Source organism: Thermobia domestica, chromosome 10 (assembly GCF_964235325.1).
Source record: "Thermobia domestica chromosome 10, izTheDome1.hap1.1, whole genome shotgun sequence".
In the NCBI taxonomy this organism is placed as follows: Eukaryota; Metazoa; Arthropoda; class Insecta; order Zygentoma; family Lepismatidae; genus Thermobia; species Thermobia domestica.
Genome location: NC_137463.1, coordinates 232,358,177 through 232,374,908, shown reverse-complemented (window position 1 = coordinate 232,374,908; position 16,732 = coordinate 232,358,177). Strand labels below are relative to the sequence as shown.

The window sequence follows — 16,732 nt, the reverse complement described above, 5'->3', positions numbered from 1 at the left end:
TAACCGTGGGACGTAAAATTGAAAGATTTCATATATTATTAATAAGGACTTGTACTGTAGAAGAAGTATGATGTAGCCAAATCATCGCAAATACGAAATTCCTCAGTTATCTATGTTAAAGTATATAGGTAAGTAACATTAAATTCAGTTTTCTTTTCCAATAATAAAAATATATATATTGTAAACCAACTACTGTTATAAATAAAATAATTCCTTTGATTCAGTTGATCAAAATACACTCTTGACTCGCATTAGCATTAGAACTATAAGGAAAAGTAAAGAAGAAAAATAGTATTATACTCTCAGCTTTCATGCTCAGTATGACGTGCGAATATGAGATATAATAATACTCAAATATCTTTCATTCTTTTCCTTTTTCAAAATCATAGATGCAACTGCTTTTCAGTACTATGGCGCTAACATCTGGTGCATGAGGTTGTTGGTTCGATTCTGTCTCCTGCCAAGTGGGTTTGTGGTGAACAAACACCGTATGCATGGGTTCTCCCGTCTTCTCGCCCCCCGACCCTACACATACACCCTTTTTATTCCACCAATTCATTCTTTTTCATCATGACTATCTCCCTTAGACTCAGAACATTTAAAAAACCTGGATTGTTAAACTAAAAATAAACTTTTTTTCAGTAGTAGAGCGCTCACGTGTAGTGCGTCGATCTCCGCTTCCGCCAAGTGGGTTTTGTGGTAAACAAACATCGTATGCGTGAGTTTTCTTGAGCTCATGCTGTTTCCTTCCACTTCCTTAGGTCCACCATTTTGTTTATTATCATATTCATCATAATTATGCTATACAGAAGTCTGGAAGTCCTATAGAACGGCCATGTCGGTTTGTTTGTCAACAGGTATTAGAGTAAAAATGGTAAAAGATATCTATAAGAGATTTTTTCCATCTGTCTAGTGGCCCAAAAATAGGTTTAACCTCCTCCGTTAACCCAACCATATGCAGTTGAAATTAACCATTTCCGGTCGCCATAGAATAAAAACAGTAATAGATAACGATATATATATATATATAATATTACGGTCGATTTAGCGTCCCAAACATAGGTTGTATCTCCTTCGTTAACCTCCTATTCAGACCAGAAGTGATAGAAATAAACTATTTTTAGTTGCAACGTTGATTCCCATATAGCAAAAAACGGTAAAAAAAATCCAGGATTTGCCACACTGTTTTTTTAAAGGTTGGTCCCACTTGAAAAAGCCGTTTTCAAGCCCAGTTTTCTTTTCATTATTTTACTTTCTGGAATTAGAAAAACCTTATACAACAGACTAGTAATAAAAATTAGATTTTAATGTTAGAATAAATATGACGATTCGTTATTAAAATATTTAAGGAAATATGTACAAAAAGCATCCAGGTTCATTTTTCTTTTACAATTCCCTCCCTTTTTTATTAATTTTGTTCTCATTGTCCGTCACCGCTGCCAAAACCTTAATCCCAAATTTCCCTTCACATTTTGTAATTGCATAGTCAACTACTCATTTTCGTCCATAGTTTTCCCCGAAACGGAAAAAAATCAATAAAATCCGGAAAACCCAATAAAACGAAAAAAAAAACATGCGCCCAGGTGAGTTGAGTTTTTAAAATCTTGAACGAATCGAGTAAGTTTCTTTACAATCCATTGAACATCCAAAAGATAGGTTGCATGCCATCCGTTAACCCTTTATTCAAACCGGAAGTGGTAGAAATGAACAAATTCCGGTTTCAGCATTGATGGTTATAGAGCAAAATCAGTAAAAGATATCGAGAAACTAGTTTGGTAATTGATTCTGTGTCCGAAGAATGAGTTCTATCTCTCCTGTTAACTCTGTTCATACCGGAAAGGATAGAAAACAACTATTTGTTTTAATTCTTGCCCCTATAGAACAGAAACGCTAGATAGAGACAAGCTGTTGTTTGCAATCGATTTAGCGTCTCAAGACAACACATCATCACTGTTCACAACACTCTACGGAAAGTGTCTGAAATTCACTAGTATCTCCGGTTTCAATATTGATTTCCATAGAGGTTAGACGGTAAGAGATATCGAGAAGTTTTTTTTTTTCGATTCAGCGTCCAACAATAGGTTCCATCTCTTCATTAACCCACTATTAAAACCGGAAGTGATAGAAATCAACTATTTACAGTTTCAACGTTGATCAACATAGAACATAAACTGTAATATATAGCAGCAAACGCTATTTAATAATCGATTCAGCGTGTCAAGAGAAGATACTACCACTACTCGCAACACTCAACGGGAACGGATGTGTTGAAATTTACTAGTAGTTCCGATTTCATTACTTATTTCCATAGAGCAAAAGCGGTAAGAAATTTTGGAAAGTGTTATTTAATCGAATCAGCGTCCCAAAAACAAGTTATGTCTCTATTTTTATCTATTTGCTGAAACCGGAAGTGGTGAAAATTACTATTTTTCGGTTACAACATTGGCTGGTCACCTAATGAATAAAATGGAAATAGTAGCGACAACCAGTTTTATATATATATATATATATATATATATATATATATATATATATATATATATATATATATATATATATATAATAGGTTCAGCACCGTAAGAATATGTTGAATCTCTTGATTTTATTCCTTTATTGTAACGGGGCCGCGGTGGCTCAGTGGTAGAGCGTTCACCTCTGGTATTTGGTGTCCCGTATTCGATCCCAGCCCCCGCCAAGTGAACTTTGTGGTGGACAAATACCGTGTGCGTGGGTTTCCTCGGGGTTCTCCCGTTTCCTCTCACTTTCTTCATTCCACCATTTCGTTCATTACTCGTCATCAGCGTCTCCTTTAGCCTAACCGGCATAACGTAAAACTCAAATATTTCATTTCATTTTTTTTCCCTTTATTGTAATAGGAAGTGATAGACACCAATTAGTACTTCCGGTTGCAATGTTCATTGTCGTAGAGCCAAAACGGTAAGAAATAGGGTAATAATGTCTTTTTAATGTGAGTTCAGCATCCGCGGAAGAGATTCTATCTTTGATCTTATTCCTCTACTGCATCGTGTAGTTATCGATGTATTACTTCACTTTCGAACATTGAATTTGCGTAGTTTGAAAGTCTACCGTAGTTTCACACTGTAAAATGAAACTTTTTTTTTTTTTTAATTTATACCCATTCACAGTATCTCACGAAAAGTAACTAATTGCTTGAATACGTAGATATTCTCTTGCTTTCGTCATTTACTATTCCCTCGATACAGTCTCATCTGACTCCTCATTGTGTCAAGAAGCCAGATGGTAGAAAGAATTAAAATGGGAATAGTTTATAATTTATAGTGCAGAAACAATAGTTGGTCTAATAAAAGATGGAAACGCAACTATTACCATACGTTAAAACTTGTGTGCAACACCGAAATTAAGTGTCTACTTTTATCGTTTTCATTGGTGTCTTTCGTTTAGAATATAACCTCTCAAGTGGTGTTCTTTCTTCTAGTTGATTATAACTGGAATATCTAGTGTCACAATCATGCAGCAAATCCTTACTTGATTTTTTTTCTTTTAGGACGATATTCAGTCAGAAGATTGCTTCTGGAGCAGCCCTTGCTGGTTATATGTTACCACTGGTTGTGAATAATATATCAGAAATGACACAGGGAACGAGTGAATCGCATACACAATATTTTCTTCTTTCCTTTGCCGGAAATGATACATTACGGATAAAGAGTAACATAGTTAACCTTACGTCTGATAATAAGGCTATTACTAAAGTAGATGATAAAAAATGTTACCGAACTGCATTGCAGGTTCCGCACTTGAGTACATATCAGGTTGGAGTTCAAAATGTATTAGAAACAGTGGAGACAGCTAATACGCCTCAAACTTTGAGTACACAACAGTCCGATAAGAACAGACATCAAAATACTTCTCAGACGCAAGATGTTAATACGAAAGCTGAGTATGTGTGTAGTTATTGTGGAAATACATATACGACAAAATTTCACTTACAAATTCACGAAAGAAGTCATACAGGTATTAAACCGTACTCATGTGGACATTGTTCAGAAAGCTTTCATTCAAGGCAAAGTTTGAATTATCATGTTTCTAAAGTTCATTACGGGAAGCAGTTTGAATGTTCCATTTGTTTCAAATCTTTCATAATTAAAAAGCAGCTTCGTAAACATTACGTCTCTCACTCCAATGAAAGGAACTGGGAATGTCCAGTTTGTTTGAACAAATACAAGACGACTTCTGCTTATAGTCACATGAAAACCCACAATGTAAAGGAACAAGAATGTGATATTTGTAGCAGGAAATTCACGTCACGTGAATCACTAAGTTACCATCGAAAGACACATACAAAAAGAGAGTTATTTTATTGTGACACATGTGGTAAAGGATACATTATGAAAAGTAGCTTAATTGATCATATCAATGAACATATGGGAAATGCGCCGTATGTTTGTGACATATGTAACGCCAAATATAGCAATATAAATAGTTTTCAATATCACAAAGGAACCCATAAGTCAGTTGAAAATTTACTCCAATGTGAAGTATGTGAGAAACGATTCGTGACTAATTCTCAACTTAAGAGACATGCCCGCTCTCACCGAGGTGAAAGGAATTATGTGTGTGACATATGCGGTAAGGCGCTTGCTGCGAACTCCTCATTGGTGGAACATTATCGTTGTCATACTGGAGAGAAGCCTTTTGTATGCGAGACTTGCGGCAAGAGCTTTGTCAAGCGACAGCTGCTAACGATACACACTAGAGTACATACAGGGGAGAAGCCACATAAGTGTGATATCTGTCATAAATGTTTCACTCAACGATCGTCGCTTACTATTCACAAACGCTTGCATAGTGGTGAGAGGCCGTATATTTGCGATTTCTGCAACAAGAGATTCCCGTCCAAAACAAGTATGGTGCTTCATAGAAAAAGACACAATAATATTGAAGGAAAAACATAAATAGAACATTAAAATGACGTTCTTAATACGAATAATTTGAATAGCAAACTTATTGAACTTGTTTTACTTCATTCGTACTGACGCAACTGTGTCATGTTTATGTATTTGTGTGAGGCTATTTATGCTAGTGTAATGCTGAAGCGGATCAGCATTGTGTAATTATATTTTGTAACTTTTTTAGTTAGAGCCATCTTTTTAAGATATTTGGTAGAAATTTACATTTTTTGCTCTTACTGTACCATTAATAGATCTGTAATCACGTACACTTCTCTAAAATATATTTGCATGCGTATTTTTTTTTCCAAGTCCCTTAAAATTGTCAGTTTGGCAACAACACATTCGAAGGGGAAAGACTAGTAGTAGTAAAGCATTCCCACTGCATTTCGTTATTGGCTGTTTGAAATATTCAGCTCCTATTTTATTTATTATTTAATTCAATGTTACTTTTAGAACAAAATAGTGCCTTGACAAATGCAGAAAATTTTGTTGTAGTTGAGCAAACTTACGCTTTTGTGCCAAAAACAAAACAAAAATTCTATAAGCAAGGAGGATTGTTAATGAGTTCCTTAGGTATATATACAAGTGAAAGGTATTACTACAGTTGCTTTGATAGTCGTGCGCGCCAAGTTCCTTCTTTGGGATTCAAACTTTTAACCAGTTCAAATTCCATTGGGCATTTTATTTATTTTTAAAAAAAAACTTTTCCACTGTTCTTAGTTCTCAGTTTATGATTCATTTCCGCCTTTCTTCCTTCAGGAGAACTCACAGTGTAGAAAGACGCCAGGTGATTACTGTTTGTATCTATTTCCCAAACACTAAGGAAGTGATTTTTTATTTTATTATTTATTTATTGTAAAAATACATAGATGCCTAACTTATTATTAAAATGGGTTAAAACATTTATTCTCTGCAGTGTCTGAATTGACGGGGAATGCAGGGATTTCCTTCTGACAAAAAATTATACCCCTTGAAGAAGAAAATGTTCATCCTTGGTAGGGATATACCTCCTCCCCCCTGCAAAATTTCATCGAATGTACACTCATGTCCAAATGTCTATAAATATGTTGTTGTAGGTGTATAATTTGATAACAATTTCGCCTGATATTTCTTATAATGTTAGTATTGTGCGTAGTCGGCAAAAACATGTATGTGGCAAATTTCATGACAGAAGGGCAATAAAACTTTATTGTCCATTTAGCAACATTTTGTTTTACTCATTCTAATTTTCGTATTTATAATTCTTTTCCTGTGAAATTTACCACAAATATGTATTTCCCGATTATACACATAGTATCAGTATTAAAGTACTCTGCAAAATCATTATCAAATTATATTCTTATAAGAAGATAGTTATAGATATGCGACAATCATTTTGGACGTGAGTGTGCATGAGGAGAAACATGGATAACGTTTATTGTAGGCAAAAATACTACAGGAACAAAGCTTGTAAACGAGGTGGGTTCAGGAAAACTTCGTTATATACTTACTCAGCCTGTATGTCCGTCCGTCCAAAAGACTAAAAAATCTCAAGAACTACTTGATTGAAAACCATGAAATTTGATCAGGATGTAGATGGCCAAAAGTTAGAAATCGAGTTTACTTCCGGAATCAATACTCAAACCGGAAGTGATAGAAATAAAATATTACCGGTTTTTACGTTCATTACCATAGAGCAATAAAAAAAGTTGTTGTTTTCTGCAATCAATTAAGTGTCCCAAGAATGTATTTCATCTTCATTCGTTAACGCTATACTAAAACCAGAATTGGTGGAAATCTATTACAACTTTCGGTTTCATTATTGATCTACAAGGATCAAAAATGAATTGATACCGAGGTGGGTTTTTGTTGAATCGACTTTACGTTCTAAGAATAGGTACTATCTTCTTCCTTGTACAAGCTTTGCTGTTAACAGACTTAAATCTGATTTAAACTACTTGCTGAGCAAAAGAATACATTTATTGTAAAAAAAAATATTAACGTGTAACAGTTTGGCTTCATCAGATAAGTACTATCTTCTAGTGTGTTGTCGCCAAAGTGTCTGATGAAGCCAAAATGGAAATAGTATCTGATGAAAACAAAGTAGATAGTTGGCGAAACTGTTACACTTTAATAATAATTTTTTACAATAAATGCATTGTTTTGCTCAGCGAGTAGTTTAAATCAGATTTAATATCTTCTCCTTTAACGCTCTTTTCAAACCGAAAATTTTAGATATAATTCACTTTCACATTTAACAATGATCGCAGTAGAATTATAAAAAAGACATAATAGATAGCGAGAAGTGGTTTCCTATGGCACAAAAGCGACCATTTCCGGTTTTACAGTGATTACTATAGAGTAAAAATGGTAATAGATAGCAAGAAGTTGTTTGCTACAATGAGGTAAGCGTCCCAAAAATATATTCCATATTCACTCTGATCTCTCTACTACAACCGGAAGTAATAGAAACCTACCACCACTTCCGGTTTCAGTATTAATTGAGGAAATATCACGCCACACAAACCACTTCTTCACGTAATGTACACTAACACTACATATAGATCGAAGAAGTATGTTTCCCCGTCAAACTCAGTACGACCATACATTATCAAGTAGTAGTGACACGTATACACCACGCGAAAGAGTAGTTTCTGACGGCATATATATATATATATATATATATATATACATATATATATATATAATATAATATAATATAATATGGCTGGGCATAAATGGGTGAATTCATCCCCACCTCTGAAGAAAAATTCTATTTGCACATTGATTCTTCTTCATTTTTAAGTTCTTGGACGTTATGCCACGGTTGAACTTTCAGTAATTTTTCCATTTTTATCTCGTTATTTTTCACATTTCAGTCCCACAGTCATTGTCGCTACCTTAGCTCAGTGTAGATCAATAATTCGTTATATTTGTGTCATTGTTCTCTGTTGCTTCTTGATAAGTTTCAATAGACACCGCGAATTATTTAATGATGTAATTAGAAACTTATATTCAGGGCTTGAAAAATATTGCTTGCAAGTACTTGCCAGCCAGAAACTCTACTAGCCAGACCATTTTGCAGTCACAGTAAATATAAACAAAAATAAATATAAATAAACAAAAATCACTTTACGACACAGTGAACATATCAATATATATATATATATATATATATATATATATATATATATATATATATATATATATATATATATATTATTGGCTATCTCTTACAAATAAGAAAAAAGAGAGTGACACCTTCTATTTATTCTTCAATTTACAATTTACGTTTTTGACTGATCGGACTTTATTCTTCAAGTGTAAAAAAGTACTCGCCATTGACGAGCAGGTGAGAGGATTTTTAAGCCTTGCTTATAGTTAATGTTTTTGACACAAAGAATTTGTTAATAATAACTATTATTCGCTTATTTTTAAAATTTAAACCAAATCCAACCATATCATACACTAGGTAGACCTATGTTCTGACTTTCGCACAGTGGTAAAATCTTGCCACGACGCCAATATTCTTGACACAAAGACCCTGCAGAAAGATCTTATATACTTAAAAACAACCTACTTGATTTTTAGGTGGCCGCCAAACGAATTACTTTTCTATAAATGTAATCTAATTACAGGGATGATTTTACAAATCTCAATATAATTTATTTCCATATTGATTTTGGACCCCTCCCGAAATAAATTGTTGTGAGCGTACGTACCTACATCAAATACTACATCACTGGTTACTGACCTTATACGACTCTTATCCTAATATCATATAACAATAGCCTATCGCATTCGTCCCCACCATTTCTGTTACTACTGCATCTGGGAAATGCAATTTTCAAAGCTAATAATAATAATAATAATAACAACATCTAGGCAGCAACAACGTTTGAATAGATGACTGGTTTCTATTCAAAGTTGTATACCAAATAAATTCATAATGATGAATTGGTGTAGGATTTATTTAAAAACAGAACGATAACGACTACAACGGAAGTTTCTTGCTTTTAAGGTTAAGCTCTTTTGGGTCAAATAAACAGTACAAGATGATTATCTATCTATTAAATGTTACAGTAGCAATGAAAACGCCTAAGCTCCAACCTCTAACTTTTGATTTCAAACCTTTAATTTACGATTATTTGTGATTTCACATTTAAGGAAAACAAATATTTTAAGGTATGTGTACTTTAAATAAATTATTTAAATAGATCTTTTTCTCAAAGTTTATTTTTTAAAATTATTCTTCAAAGCCTATGTATTTTAATAAGCCTTGTGCAAAATCAATCCAAAGGAATTGTGCTGCCATCTTTGGAGTTCTTTTAAACTATACGTTTGTGGACGTTTATATGTTTGTGGCTAATCCTTTCGACAATGAGATCTCGGAAACTATAGGTTCTAGAAAGGTGACGTTTGCACTGATCGCTTGCAAATTTTGCGTAGATTGTCCAGTTCTAATTGAATATTTAAAAAACGTGACCATTGTTTCTTTATTACATTTTTATGGGTACACTGGAAGTGTTGAAATAAAAAAGAACTAAAGCATCATATCCTACGCATTATACATTCCAGCACCACGTAATTATATACAGGAGTTTCATATCTCTCAGGCGTCTATTTCGTGGCCAAATGATAATGAAAAACGAAGGATAAACATTTCTCCATTTAAGATGAATCTTTATTCTTTGGAGTGTTTTGTCCAATGAACACCATATATCACTGACATTATAATTAGTTATATGTGTAGTGTATTTGCTTATTATAATTACATACTGCATGCAAGAAGAAAGAAAACACTGGTTATACATGAATTACAAACTCCAACCGAAAGTAGACTCAAATCTTGCAAACGGTGTGAGATACTGAAAAAAATATTCGAAGAAAATTTCCCCTTTACGGTACCCCGTGCCGATTTTTAGAAAGACGTCTTCCACTTGTATCTATAAAGGGACATGTACAGATGTTGTGAGGAATGACAAGGAGATTCATGCTCATATGTGAATGATGTGCTGTGTAGAGAGGGCAGGTTCAGCTAGTCTATATATTAAAATGCTAGGTTTATATTTTTATCTCCAAAGAAAAGTTTATATTTTTGTCTCCAATCCTTTCTATAGTGAGATCTTGAAAACCACAAGAGCTAGAAACGTGTCGTTTACACTGGTCGATTCCAAATTTTGTGTAGATTGTCCAGTTCTAATCGAATATTAAAAAAATAAAAATAAAAAACATGGCCGTTATTTCTTTATTATATATTTTAAGGGTACACTGGAAGTGTTGAAATTTAACCTTTTCACGGATATGGCATCAAATGATGCCATATCTGTGAAGAGATTAAAAAAAGGAAAGTATCATATCCTACAAGTTATACATTTCAACACCACATAATTGTATATAGGGGTTGTATATTCCTCAGGCGTTTAATTCATGCCCAAATGCAAAACAAAGGATAACATTTCTCCAGTCTAAGATGAATCTTTATTGTTTGGAGGGTTTTACCCAATGAGCATGATATACCACTGACATTATAATTAATTGTGTGTGTAATATATTTGCTTATTACACACTGCATGCAAGAAGAAAGAAAACACTGATCATACATGAATTGAAAGCTCCAACCAGAAGTAGGCTTAAATCTTGCAAACGGTACGAGGTATTGAAAAAAAATTGAAAAAATTCTCACCTTTCTGGCACCTATTGCCGATTTTTTTTTTTTTTTTTTTTTTTTTTTTATCAAGACGTCTTTCATACAGATGTGGGGAATGACAAAGAGATTCACGCTCTGTATAGAGAGCGCAGGTTCAGCCAGTATATACATAAAGTAATAGAGATCATTATAATAATTAATCGAGCCTTAGAAACGAGTTATACGCTATGAGAATTAAAGACTCTAGTCCTATAACTTAAATTGTTATTCAGTTGAACTTTCCGCTTCCCATTTCAATAAACAAGTGAGCTGCGTTTTGAGTAATGTAAAACAACGGTAGATTTCCAAACTATAGGGTTTAATATTAAAACCGAAAGTGGTACCTCTGTAACTTCTGGTTGCAGTAGAAGGAAAAGATCGAAGATGGGATGTATTTTTCACACGCTGATCCATATGAAAGCATTCTCTGTATATATATTACAGTTTTTGAAAAATTTCTCTAGATTTCTACAGCTTCCAGTTTTTTCTATAAAGATAAGGGAGGAAATAGACATTATTTCTATGATATTGAATCCATATAAAGAAACGATCTCTTGTATCTATTATAGTATTTCTTAATGGCGATCAAGACACACACATATATATATATATATATATATATATATATATATATATATATATATATATAAAAGACACTGAATTCACTTCAAGAAGCAGCTTTCCGCCATCTATTACAGTTTCTGTTCTGTGGCGATCAACGCTGAAGCTGGAAATGGTTGATTTCTGCTCTTCTCATTATGAATAGAGGCTTAAGGAAGGAAATTAATGAACTCCGTATGTTTAAAAAAAAAAAAAGAAAAACGTTTCTTGATATATCTTACAGATTTTGCTATGATACTCGTCAACAGATAGGACGGAAGGACAGACTGATATAGTCCTTCTATAAGACTTTCCATCTTTATACATAGCATAGCTTGGAAGCCTAAAAGCGCAGATAATACAGAATGCATTTTGTTGTACTTCGAAAGGATTTGATGTAATTAAAAGGTAGCAAATGCTGTTTAACATATACGAAGTACTTTATTGTATTATTAAGAAGCGATTATTAGTATTATTATTATTACAGTCTCTTGTTAGACTTCCAAACTATGCTATGCATAAGTGTCGGAAGCTATATAAAACGGCTTTGTCCGTCCGTCTTTCGACGGGTATTAGAGCAAAACGGGAAGATGTATTGAGATGTGGTTTTTGCAATCTATTCAGCCTCCAAGAATAGATTCCATTTTCTTTGCTAACTTTCTATTGAAACCGGAAGTGTTTATTACCGACCAAGGAAGTTTTTGGAGGACAACATCGTGTCCGTGGGTTTTCTCGGGTACTCCCGTTTCCTCCCACTTTCTAATTTCCACTAATTCTTCCATCATCATTTACTTACCCTAATCATTCATCTCCCTTAGCCTAAGGAGCATAGTCATGGGACGTTAAATTGAAATATTTAATTTATTTTCAAAGCAGAAGTGGTTCAAATTAGTCATTTTCAGTTTCAAGTTTATCACCACAGAACAGAAACAGTAATAGCCAGATTTTTTTTTTTTTTTCAAATGATTCAGCGTTTCATGACAATGTACAGTTCGCAGCAAACAACCTGCAATATGAACATGTAAGTTTATTGTGAAACTACGCCTAACAGCGCAGGGAATCAAAATAATGTATAAGTGGCACGAATCGCGCCAGGAGAAACCTCGGCGTCCTCCCATGCACACTTATTTTGAAGCAAAAGACTTCGCCGTTTCACAATAAACTTACCTGCTCATGTTGCAGTTTTTTTTTGCTGTGGACTGTACCATGACTGTCTCGAACACTTTACAAAAATCGGAATAATAAATTTTAATAGTGATTCAAATGTACTATTGTCTCCTGTTTCAATTTTTATTTCCACAGAGAAAAACTGCAAGAGATATCGTGATGTGGTTTTCTGCAATCGATTCATTGCTGCAAAAGTAGATTCTGTTTTCTTCATTAACGATCTGTTCATACCGAAAGTAGTTCAGATCAGTCATTTCCGGTTTCAACACATATTGTCATAGAACAAAAATAATAATAGATAGCGGCAGGTGATTTTTTGCAGTCGATTCATTGTCTCAACGAAGCATATCATTACAATCCGCAACATTCTACCAAAACCGGAAATGGTTGAAATATACTACTGCTTCCGATTTCAATAATGATTTCCATAAACAAAAATAGTATTATGTATATTGAGATGCGGTTTTTACAATTGATTTAGCGTCCCAAGAATAGGTTCAATCTCCCCTGTTAACCGTCTATTCAAACCGGAATTGGTTCAGATTAACCATTTCAGGTTTCAACTTTTATTGGCGTAGAACAAAATGGCATTAGATAGCGACAAATAGTTTTCTGCAGATGACTCAGAGTCTCAAGAGAACATACTTCACAACCCGCGATACTACCAAAACCGAAAGTAGTTGAAATCACTCGTAGTTCCGGTTTTTAAATACTGATTTCTGTAAAGCAAAAACTGTAAGAAATGTTGAAATGCTATTTTTTGCAATTGATTTAGCTTCCCAAAAGTAAGTTCTATATATTACCTTAACCTTCTATTGAATCCAGATAACCTTCTATTGAATCCAAAAGTGGTTAAAATTAACAGTATTCGGTTTCAACATTTATTGCTACAAAACAAAATTGGTAATAGATACCAATAAGCAGTTTTCTGCGATCGATTTAGAGTCTCAAGAGTACATCAAAACCGGTTTCAACATTTATCACCATAGAACATTAACAGTAATTCATAGGGACTAATGGCTTTTTAATATTAATAGCGTCCGAAGAACGGATTGTATCTTCAATCTTATTAATCTATTATAGCCAATACTTACAGATGTACTACTTTAAGTTTAAGTATTGAATTCTCATAATTTGGAAGTTTATTGTAGTTTAACACTGTGAAACGAAACTCACTTGTTTTAAATATTTAGTGAAATATCACTGTAATTATATGGATAGTCCAAATTAACACCAAATATTTTATTCATGACTTATACGGTATTCTCACCTACATCATTGACCTACGGATTACTTTAGCTCCAGAGCCCACAAATCGACAGAACAAACCTGTGAATAGACATGACGAAGGAACAGCGGGCGGAAAACGTGCACATCTACATCTACAAGTAGTAAATTGTCCTAAAGAATCCATCTTGACATGTATCAGTCTGCGATGAATTTTGCAACTTCTAATACTTCTGTGAGAAACTGAATTGCAGATTTTTAGAAGTGCCACATGTTATTGATGATGAACTTCACTTCGCTGCACCTTCAACAGTACAAACTCGGAAAACATGTATTATCCATGACATGGTATTGCAGAATGGAAGACCTCTGGTATATTATAATAACTTTTGGCATTTCGTATAATAGGTTACAACACCCTTTGACGAAATGCACACAGGTCTGTGGCAGAGTATGAGTAAAATATTGGTCATATATGTTCCCAAATATCTGAATGCTGGACACAGTTGGCAGCGAGTGCAGTGTTCTTTTCAGGTATACTTCTCCCCCACCCCCGAGTTAAACATCACCTGCGCCGGAGCTAAGATATATCAAATAGTGGTCCGTGCAGCCCCAACTGATTTTTATTTCTCTCCGGGTCAAACGTTTTTTTTTTTTTTCTTTCTTGAAGAAAATGTAATCGAATGTATTCTTGTGAGTAGATCATTTACCTTTATAAAGAGGAGACAAAAAGGTTTTAGTAAAGATTTGTAATTCAGGATATGACTTATATCTACAGCTTAAGCCTGAGACAAAAGAGGTTTGAGAGCAACGGAAAACATACCTCATCCCCATTCTCAAAATACTTCATGTGAGGCCTTCGATGGTGATGGCCAGTGTTTTATGGAACTTTGAGGGTATTCTTATGGTGGATTCTTTACCACACGGTGATAGAGTGTCTGGAGTATACTACTGCGAACTATTAGAACGTTTAAGTGGAAAAAATATGAGATCGCCGTAAGAAAAAAATGTCTGAAATCGTTCTGCTGTACCAAGACAACATTAAGTTTACAGAGTAACAGCAAACTGTGAAGAAATAAAATGCCTCACCAAATATAGTACTCTCAAACTTTTTTCTGTTCCCTAGCTTAATAATAATAATAATAATAACGAACTACGTTCTAGTAATGATAAAGAAGCTATTATGACAGATAGTGACTCCCCAACGCTGGACTTCTGAATTTTTTTCTTTCTTCAAATTTACAAAAAAAAAAAAAAAAAAAAAAAAAACTTGTGACTCGACATAGAAAATCATTTTCACTAAGAAAGAATTACTTTGGAAAGTATAAAAAAAATGTTTCACGCCTGTGTGATTCCTTAGTTTTAGTTAGAATAGAAAGTTGGCAGTCACCTGCGCGTAATACATATAATAAAAACTGTACGACAAGAATAGGACAAAAGTTAGAAAAAAATAAAATCACCCAGTGGGATTCAAACCCGATTCAGAAGTATTGAATCCTAGCAGAGAAAAAAAAGTACTTAATTCGTATGGCTATCGAAATACTGTAGAGCCTTCCTCCAATTGTATTGATAGATAACAAACTCCTTAACGACCTTCTTTGTTCATTTTTGCGATTTTTTTTTTTGGGGGGGGGGGAGCGAAAGCATGTGTGCTTTCTTCAGCTACAACAAAGTTTTCTGCATTTGCCAAGGTACTATTTTGTTTTCGTCATATTTTCCTGTTACTTCCTCCTTTATTACTTAGTAGATGAATACACATAATCTGTAGGTACAGAAGATGATCCGTTTCCATCTCAATAAATTAAAGTTGTTGCTTACATAAGATACTTTACCTATCCACTATTGATCATGCTCGATGTAATAGCCACCGGAAAATTGCACAACATCGGAGTGTCTACTGCAGTAGATTTCATTGCAGATATAGGTTTTACACAAGTATCATTTACCATACGAACCGACGTGACGAAAGACACCGTTTGAGAAATCAGAAGCATAGTAATTCTTCTGGAGACTAGCATATGGATTCTTAATAGTAATATCATAGAACGAAATGGCATGAATACCAGATACAATGGTAACTGGTCATTTGTCGGTAGAAGGTCAACATTGTTTTCTGTATGACTTGAAAGTTTGTCCTGGTGGAGTTTCACATTCACACGATGAGTGTCGTCATACAATGCTGGTATCTTGTCTGTGTAAACTTGTTATAGCACATTTTCTTGGTAATGAGCACTATTGATTTTGACATTTTTCGACCTTAAGCTTTCTCTGCAGCGTAAACCAGCAACAACCATAAAACCTTTCCAGAAACTTTCTTTGTTGACGCATAAAATACATCAGGTATTTTCATGAACACCTCTGTAGGTGATGACGTGAACTTTTCCTCAGCCACTTATGTAGATCCATTGTCACAGCAAATATCCAGTGCTCACCAACCAGGCATCACTCGTACAACCTTCTCCCTCGCCCTTTTCTCGATTTGTCATTATGTTAACGTATGCGTGCTGACCTTGCAGACAGTTTACAGCCTCAATTTATGATGGATTGTACAATTCACTGTTAATTGGGACACATGCAATTTTTTGACCATAACACTGTGCTAATGAATTCTCACAAATCACCATATCCTGGATTTTCTTTAGCACAGATCTTCTGAATTTCATTGACACCATATTTGAATACGATTTTGTTGGTGGTGTAGATTCTAGAGGAGGCAAATATACATCACGTTTAATTATTACAGTAACAGTAGCTCGTTTTACCATAAAGCCATCATTCCGACACTGTTCTACTATTTGGGAAGTACTGCGGTTGACATGGTAAAGATTCATGACGTACCCTCGAAAACCGTTTTCCTCGGTAGCATTGTGCTCAGTGCAACACACCTTCACTCAGCTACACAACAGCTGAGAGACTGATAAACGTGTACGTACTGTTTTATTCCTCTATGAAACCCTGTGTCGCTGTCTGCAAGTTGTTCGGATAGAAACGGATCAACCTCCGTGCATGTCATTGTTTTCATGTTGCATAATAGTTTAAAGAGCAGAATACTATAGTTTGAAAATTATATGTGATTCTTATCTTAATTAATGGACGAGACCATAAAGATAATTACTCCGTTATTTCTGAGAAGAAAACT

The 16,732-nt window shown here is 34.3% G+C and overlaps 1 protein-coding gene across 1 annotated transcript; it reads left to right on the top strand.

Annotated features, from left to right (window-relative positions):
• The first annotated feature begins 3,172 nt into the window (after window positions 1–3,172).
• Window positions 3,173–6,161, top strand: LOC145663066 (uncharacterized). Its single transcript, XM_081729251.1, has one exon. It carries the CDS (start codon window positions 3,576–3,578, stop codon window positions 4,932–4,934), a length of 1,359 nt encoding a protein of 452 aa, XP_081585377.1. The 5' UTR covers window positions 3,173–3,575; the 3' UTR covers window positions 4,935–6,161.
• The last annotated feature ends 10,571 nt before the right edge of the window (window positions 6,162–16,732 follow it).

Excerpts from the sequence above, each read along its gene's own strand:
- LOC145663066 (XM_081729251.1), top strand. The coding sequence starts at position 3,576 with ATGTTACCACTGGTTGTGAATAATATATCAGAAATGACACAGGGAACG.